Source organism: Montipora foliosa, chromosome 13 (assembly GCF_036669935.1).
Source record: "Montipora foliosa isolate CH-2021 chromosome 13, ASM3666993v2, whole genome shotgun sequence".
Lineage (NCBI taxonomy): Eukaryota > Metazoa > Cnidaria > Anthozoa > Scleractinia > Acroporidae > Montipora > Montipora foliosa.
The window spans coordinates 3,940,984-3,949,417 of NC_090881.1; the positions used below are offsets into that span (position 1 = coordinate 3,940,984).

The 8,434-nt window shown below is 40.0% G+C and overlaps 1 protein-coding gene across 1 annotated transcript in view; it reads right to left on the reverse strand.

Annotated features, from left to right (window-relative positions):
- Nucleotides 1–606: 606 nt before the first annotated feature.
- Nucleotides 607–8,434, reverse strand: part of LOC137983840 (uncharacterized) — a 46,244-nt gene continuing 38,416 nt past the window's right edge. The window contains exons 10-11 of the mRNA XM_068831013.1: nucleotides 6,519–8,093; nucleotides 607–3,767 (exon numbers count right to left, since the gene is read on the reverse strand). Coding sequence (XP_068687114.1) covers nucleotides 2,308–3,767; nucleotides 6,519–8,093 — 3,035 coding nt within the window. The 3' untranslated portion in view covers nucleotides 607–2,307. The remainder of the gene's footprint in view (nucleotides 3,768–6,518; nucleotides 8,094–8,434) is intronic.

Here is an 8,434-nt window from a genome sequence, read left to right on the forward strand (position 1 = left end):
AGCTGTGTAAATGACATTTTGATATAGACTGATATAAATTTGAAACAAGGTGGGCCGACATTTTTCAAATTTACGCAAATTTAATCAATTTCAATGCTCTCCAGTTTTGTCCATCCATGTCCCTTCTTGGCTTCCCTCTGTTTTGTCAGAGTTGTTCTATAGTTTTGAACAGTCATTTTGATATTTTAGTTAATCACTATGACCATTTCAATCAGTGTTGAAATTGCCTAAAATTGCGTGACCTAGCCCCTTTAAGAAAGGGTATCAAATATATGCAAATCCTAATGTCTCTATTATCATTCTTTTTTTTTTCCTTAATTTTTATCTTTGCCTTTTTAATCAAGCCTGGAGGCATACTACCAAGGATCCCCTAACCCGCCCTATCTCATTTTTTGGACCTTGGGGCCTACGCTTCAGCTTCCCCATCTCACATGGTATTATTATTGAGGATTCCAAGAGATGGAAAAATCTTGCTCAAGGCCTTTGAACTTTTTTAACTTCAAAGGCCTTGAGCAAGATTTTTCCATCTCCTTGATCTTCATCGATCGGAACATAACAACTGAATTCTCCAGATAATTAGATCATTTTAAAAGATCATTTGTTTTAAGTTAAATAAAATTATCTTCCTTTCTTCAATGAATCGGCATTGTTTTATTGAAGCTAAGCAGCTACCTGGCAACATCACAAGATGCAAACTAAACTACTAAAATTTATAGCAATTTTAAAAACAAAAGTACACGGTATAAACTATCATGCATTCAGTCACTAAAAGGTCTTTTAAGCATTATAAAGAAAATTGTAAGCGACATTTTGGCAGCCTACCAGCTTAAAAAGCTTGTGTAAGTTCCAAAGGTCTTCAACGATAAGGTTAAGTAAAGTTAAGAAGGCATAACCATGCAGAGCAATAAATTGTGCAAATCATCGTGTTTGATATTTTTACAAGGCAGCAGTCCATAATCAGGAGAGTCCATCTTCACCACCGAGTCTCTTCGTCAACACACGTGTACACGATTCCATTTTTGGAAGGCTTAATATTGTTCATACAATGAAATTACTTAATTACTTTTAAGATGACATGGTGCTGCACACGCAGTGCTTTCTCTTTCAGTTACTTAACTAAACTGCTGACTTTGTCTACTCCTGAACTTGTTCATCGATCAGAACATAACAACTGAATGCTCCAGATAATTAGATTTTTTGTAAAGTACGATATTAGCCAGATTAGTACCCATCATGGTTGGCAATGCAAGCCAAAGAGAAGTCGCTCTCGTCCCCCGAGGGTTCACACTGCTGGAGCTCATCCCGGTTTCTGTAGCATGAAGCGACTGAGACTTTTACTACTCATCCCTGGACGGGACGCTAAACCAAAGCATGCTCCTTCCTTGCAGTATGTCGCCGTTGACCATCTGTATACGTGCACCCGAGTGAGACGAGACAGTGCTTTGCAAAGTTTCCTGTCTTGGAAAACAGCAAAGCGACAACGCTGAGCCTTCAACCAGTCTGGCACACTGACTGAGCTTCAAGGCACAACTGCTCGCACAGGAGATCAAACACTTTTACTTCTTTAAAAAAAAAAAAACTTGGTTACAAAATCTGAAACTATTTACGTTTAATTATTTTAACACGTATATGAACTCAATAAAAGACTCTTGAACCTCGTTCATTACTTGTCTCAAGGCTATGCTCACAGTTATATTGTTGGTTTATGTTGTCAACTAGCTGTGTATCAGTATAAGTTGCAAACGGCAGGTTGGTGATCGGTTCATGTTAATCCTTACTTTGGTTGTTGTTTTTTGGAAGAATGCGATCCGTGTCATTCACAATGCCCTTTTTTCCCGCGATCTGCCTCTCGTGACAACTTTATATTGTCGTCAGTTGCATGTTCATTTTATCTAAAAAATACTACATGGTAAGGAAATCACGATACAAGATTTAGAGTATCCAAGACTTTGGCCCTCATCAGTTATGGTCAAGGAAGGCAGAATCAACGACAGACATTATTTCTAAGAACCAGCCGGTTTAATCTAGAGTTTTAACGATAAACAATCTCAAAGACAGAATCTCGGGAGAAGGGGCAGGGGTGGAGAATAAATGAAAGGAATGTGCCGTGAGGAATTTCAAACCTTGAGACTTACGTGGAGGTAATCATTTATGTTCCATTCCTGATAACGATTTCACGATCAAATAAGATAATCATATGTTGCCAGGTTACATTATTGAAGGACTTAAGGTTCTATATTTCTACTAAAGAATGCCGTTGTCCGCGATAATCTTGAGTCAGTCCAGTTCATACTTCAAACAAGCCAGTCAGAAATGAGTGTCGAATGTCGCTCTCGGGTTTGCGTGATGATCCAGCTTCTTTCTTGTGTCAAATGCCACTTTCCCAGCATCTTCTTCTTCAAGGCCACCGTTGTCGCTTTCTTCAAAGCCAAATTTGACTGATCGAGGTTCAGCTGACTCTTTTGGCTGCTCATGAATAGTAGCAACTTCAAAGCTTACTGCTCCACTCTCCTTTCTTGCGTCAAATGCCACTTTGTCAGCATCTCCTTCTTCAAGGCCACCGTTGTCGCTGTCTTCAAAGCCAAAGTTGACTGATCGACGTTCAACTGACTCTTTTGGCTGCTCATGAATAGTAGCAACTTCAAAGCTTACTTCTCCACTCTCCTTTCTTGTGTCAAATGCCACTTTGTCAGCATCTTCTTCTTCAAGGCCACCGTTGTCGCTTTCTTCAAAGCCAAATTTGACTGATCGTGGTTCAGCTGACTCTTTTGGCTGCTCATGAATAGTAGCAACTTCAAAGCTTACTGCTCCACTCTCCTTTCTTGCGTCAAATGCCACTTTGTCAGCATCTCCTTCTTCAAGGCCACCGTTGTCGCTGTCTTTAAAGCCAAAGTTGACTGATCGACGTTCAACTGACTCTTTTGGCGGCTCATGAACAGTAGCAACTTCAAAGCTTACTGCTCCACTCTCCTTCCTTGCGCCAAATGCCACTTTGTCAGCATCTTCTTTGTCAAGGCCATCATTGCTGCTTTGTTCATAGCCAAAGTTGACTGATCGAGGTTCAACTGACGCTTTTGTAGCAAGTTCAAAGCTTACTGATCTACTTTTCTTTCTTGTTTTAAATGCCACTTTGTCAGCATCTTCTTCTTCAAGGCCACCGTTGTCGCTTTCTTCAAAGCCAAAGTTGACTGATCGAGGTTTAACTGACTCTTTAGGCTGCTCATGAATAGTAGCAATTGCAAAGCGAACTGATCTACTTTTCTTTCTTGTTTTAAATGCCACTTTGTCAGCATCTTCTTCTTCAAGGCCATCGTTGTCGCTTTCTTCAAAGCCAAAGTTGACTGATCGAGGTTTAACTGACTTTTTTGGCTGCTCATGAATAGTAGCAATTGCAAAGCGAACTGATCTACTTTTCTTTCTTGTTTTAAATGCCACTTTGTCAGCATCTTCTTCTTCAAGGCCATCGTTGTCGCTTTCTTCAAAGCCAAAGTTGACTGGTCGAGGTTTAACTGACTCTTTCGGCTCTTCATGAATAGTAACAAGTTCAAAACTTACTGCTCCACTCTCGTTTAACGTACTAGATACTGATGGCATGTTAAAATTACCAGTTTGGACTTGTTCATTCAGCAAATTTTTCCCTGTCATTCCTCGTATTTCGTTGTGGAGGTCATTAAGAGGCAAAAGCAACGCCAGGCAACACGAAAGAGACCATTGTGGATTTTTACGCCACTCTTTAATAAAGCGGAGAAAATACCTGCCGTACTGGACTAAAAAAAGAAGAAGAAGAAAAAAAAAAAAAGTGAATACGTTTGTATGGTATCGCAAGTGAACGAGAAGCACAACAACGGAGCTTGGTACTTTGCAAAATGCATATTTCGCCCGACTGTTGTTTTTTCCCCCTTTGGTTGTAAATGCCCGCATGTTTGTTCGTATCACTGTATTCCAATCATATTGTAAGATGCTGAATTGTTTTCGATCGAAATTGAGTAAAAATTTCTAGAAGAACTTACTTTGTTTTAGTAAAGTAACACAACTCGTAAGATGGTTTAAAAAAGAACGCTAAGCATAGTTGAGCTTTGCCACCTAGCCTCTTTGTTTGACTTGGCTAAATTTAAGGAAGGTGTCTACTAATTCAAAGGTATTTTTGTGCGGTTTACTGAATATGCGGGAAAAGAAGATCTTGACAAGTGTTATTGAAATCCAAAGAGATAATTGGGTGTAACACGTATTTTTCGCAGATAATTAATCAAGAGTATTTGTAAACCGCTTTAAAATACAACAAATATACATAAAACAATGTATGAAGTTTTTGTTTCCAAATTGAAGCTTAATTGACTCTGAAAAATGCGTGTTTACCCCCAATTTTCTTTTCGGATACAAAGAGCATTTGCTAAGTTCTTCTCTCTCCGCATAGTTTTGAACCGCGCAAAAATATCCCTGTATTAAAAGACACAACCCATACGAGTATCTCGAGATGCGCAGAACGTATGCGCGATAGCTATAGTAGGCACCGGCCTTAAGTTGAAAATTTCACTTTGACATTGCAACTCAATCAATCTTAGCCTGCGAGCAGGCTCTCTCTCCTCGGTGGGAGAGAAGGAGAGCCTGCACGCATCCCTTTGAATTTTGAATGCCGCCTCCTGATGTCACGCTGAGAGAGCTGTCAAAAATTAGCCAATCAGCGCGCACCCGAAGTAAACATTCAAAAAAGAACAGAAAACAGAAAGCCACCCGTTGTGTATTTCAATTTGCTCGAGGCAGAAACTCAAAAAAAAAAACTGTAAAGGAAGGAAGACTTCGCCAGAAAAGCCTATAACAACTATTGCTGATGCTGTAAAGCGTAGCTGAATATTCATTACGGTAATTCGTCGAAGTCCCTTCCGCGGAAAAAATGTTTCGTTCGTTAGGGAAAAATTAAGCACACAAACTTCAAACGACGGGAATCGTAATAGAGAAATTCGTTTTCCCTGACCGCATCTCCTCTGTGTGAGAATCGTCGACCACAACTGCTGCCAAATTTCGGTAAAGCGAAGCGGGGTTATCTTTTTAAATTTATTTTAATGAATCAAGACATTACATACATTACAATATTCTAATACCTACACCAATTTATTTCAAAGGTTTATTGAGTATTTGCGGAGTTACGAGGAGATCGAGCAATCATTTGTGGAGTCGCCTTTTCGGCTTAACCAAATACTTGCTAAAATCGTGTAGAGTTCCTCTATCGTTCTCTATCGTTAAATCAGCAACAGAGGCAGCCGAAAGGCCCATTTTTGTCCAAATGTGATCAGCGATAATGCTTTGTCGAGGACAGGAAACTACCACGGTGACATGAAGTCGCCCTCGTTGTATTTTGGCCGCTACGAAAAACAGTTGGGAAATAAGCCTTTTTCCGAATCCTGTGGATAACAGAGATAGAACTTCCTTCCTTCCAGTAGAGAAGCCATTGCATCGCGTCGCCCGACCTTTAATTATGTAAAGTTATGGTAAATTGCAACATTCTACAATTTTCTCAGACGCATTTCTGACCACCTCATCTCTGCGAAGCAAAGAGGCTTTCTTATTGTCGGAGCTTTTCACTGGTGACGTCACGAGGTAATTTCATTTCAGCCAATCAGTATTTTGCGTCCAAAATTTGGACGCGACATTCAGAATACAAAGCCTTGCGGGCAGGCTCTCATTCTACCCCCAACCCCAGTCCCTCGGAGGGCCTGCTCGCAGGCTAAATCAATCTTTGTTATACCACAAGATGGAAAGTAATGAGCAAACAGATTCTCCTGATGCCAAAGAAGAGTGAATTAGATAAGAGTGTTGTTATAACATGAATGGGCTCCCCAGCACAGTCACAAATAAGTCTATTCTTAGAATACCCTTTCCCGGGAAAATCAGTTGTCATGTCACTGAAAAAAACATGGCAGAATCAATCACGCGTGACATGACTTCTTCTGATTGGTTAAAATTGGTGGCCCTTTGTTTGTTTCGCTCGCAAAGTGAATCTAAAATAAATCAATTTGTGACTGTGCTGGGGCAAGACCACAAAGTGATAGATCAACATTATTTTCTAATCCACCCTTGTGCCAGAAACTCGGACCTCCATGGTTGCCTTTGGCTTTTCTGTAATGAACAACCATCCTCTCAACTAGGTCACTATATTGTAACAATGAACATTTCTTTTATTCGTCAAATTTAAGCATGGTGTGCTCATCATTTGGCAAAGTAAATAGTGCCACTCCCCACCCTCTGGGAGATCAAAGTATGGAAACGACTACGTATCTCCGGATCGATCTATAGCTAAAGAGGATTATGGGGGCACTTTGAATATAAGTCTGTAAGTTTGCTCTCTGATGAAAATTAAAAATAAAGGAATTGGGACCGCAAAGTACAAACCGATTCTTTGTCTCAATCGTAGCGTGGTATCTTCCAAATAAAGTGTACTGCTGTATGTTAGGGTAAGGGCTAAGGTTAGGATTCGTCCCAACTCTTTTTGATTTAAGCTTAAATACGAACAAAATGCTTACCCACAAGAATTGCAATAACCAGAAAATTTGCTCCAAATACCAATGCGTTGAACATGATATGGTCCATGTAGGAGTCCAGCGAGGATTGTGCGCTCTCTACTGGTATTCTACTGACAACACCTATTACGAGGTTGACGAATGTGACGGCAAGGGAAGAAACCATCAGGCTGTTCTCAAATGGTTCCGCTATTGGCCGCTTGGACGCAAAGAGCATACCATAGAGACCTGATATAATCAATGCTAACCCAACGTAGGCTCTGCTCTCACCTCCTATCAGGATAATGCCTGAAGTTAATGTCACCTTTCGAGCCATTTCAACAAGTTCCCAATACCATGTGCGAGTGTTGTAATTTGCGAACAAAAAGCGTAATCCTGTGACAATTTCTGGAACTGGATGCTGGGAATGTGTGGATTCATCGTCGGCTCTGTCGCCATGTTTCTTCAATGATCTTTGGTGCCTCCACAGAACTACCAAAACAGCCAGAGGTAGAAACATGATGTACAAAATACTGCAATATGCAACAATCACAGATCGTCGGTATTCTTGGCTGGAACACTTGACATTAAAGTCAACTTTTAGAAACGTATCGCACTTTTCACGTTTTTCGTCAAGGCACAGTGTTTGACAGGCAAGGGGAAGAACATTTGCTGTCTTGGAGCAGGTGTTTAGATAGGTTAGGTAAAGGAAAAAGAAGACTGTTCTGTAGACCAACTGCTTTGTTTCGGAAATTTTCTTCACTTTTTCGGCTTGACTCGGGGAAGTCTTTCTGCTTAATAAGACTTTCCTAATGCCATAAATAATGAATGCTAAAATGACGACTGCAGCATTGATACCAAGAACAGTGAACAATCTTCCAAAAGCATTGATTTTTAGATCTGGAAAGAGACAGTGGATAGGAGCAATCTGGAAAATATTTAGCTGTAACATCTCAGAATATTTCCCAATAAGCTCGAGAGAGTCTGGCCATTTGATGTATGCAAATGCATCGATAACTCCAAATGTTACCTGGTAGAAACCGATTGCAATTTTTAGTCTTCCAAGAATTATATCAACTACGGAGCGATCTTGTTTCTTCTTGGCTTGTTTCCTGCTTCTCCAAATCACAACCACAGCGATTATAATAGTTATTGCTGCCATGACGGAAAGCTGTGCTGTCATCCATGCTGTTGAGGGGCACTCTTTGCATGTCTTCAACTGTTTGTAATATCCATAACTACACACTTCACACAATGGTCCTTCATATCCAGCAAAACATGTGGAGTTCATACCTCCCAGACATGATTTCGGTCTTGGACATTTATATTCGTGAGGAAGAGGGTATCGGTACTCTATGATGGATTGGTTTCCAACAGAAGAATTCCGCTGTAAGAAGTCGCTGAAGGATTTGTAAAGTTCTTTGTATGTATCGTTCTCCCATTTCCACCAGTAACCCGGTTTAAGACTAACCGTTCCATTTTCGCATTTTAATCCGGGTCGTTGTTCACATGACTCGCAGGCGTTAAACATGTGCCTTCGAAAATATCCATTCACACAGTAACATGCCCGAAATCCAGCAAACGACTTTGTATCCGACCCTGAGAAAAATGAGAAAGTGCAATTAACTCATCTATTCATTTATTATTAAAAAAAAATGACGAAAGATAGTTTAATTTTGTTATCTTATCTTTTCCGTATTGTCTATAAACGTTTATTATAATTCACTCCTATTAACAAATCTATATTTTGCACCAGGCCTCTAATGCTGTTGACATCTTTTACCGAAAAACTGAACTCAAAGATCTAAGAAACTGTTTTGGAACATTGCATGATACTACCACTGAATCGTCTGGAATATACCAATGTATGAAAGACTTGTGGGAACACCCATGCTATTGACATTCTAAAAGGAAATTGCCTTAATTTCTACGTTACAAAT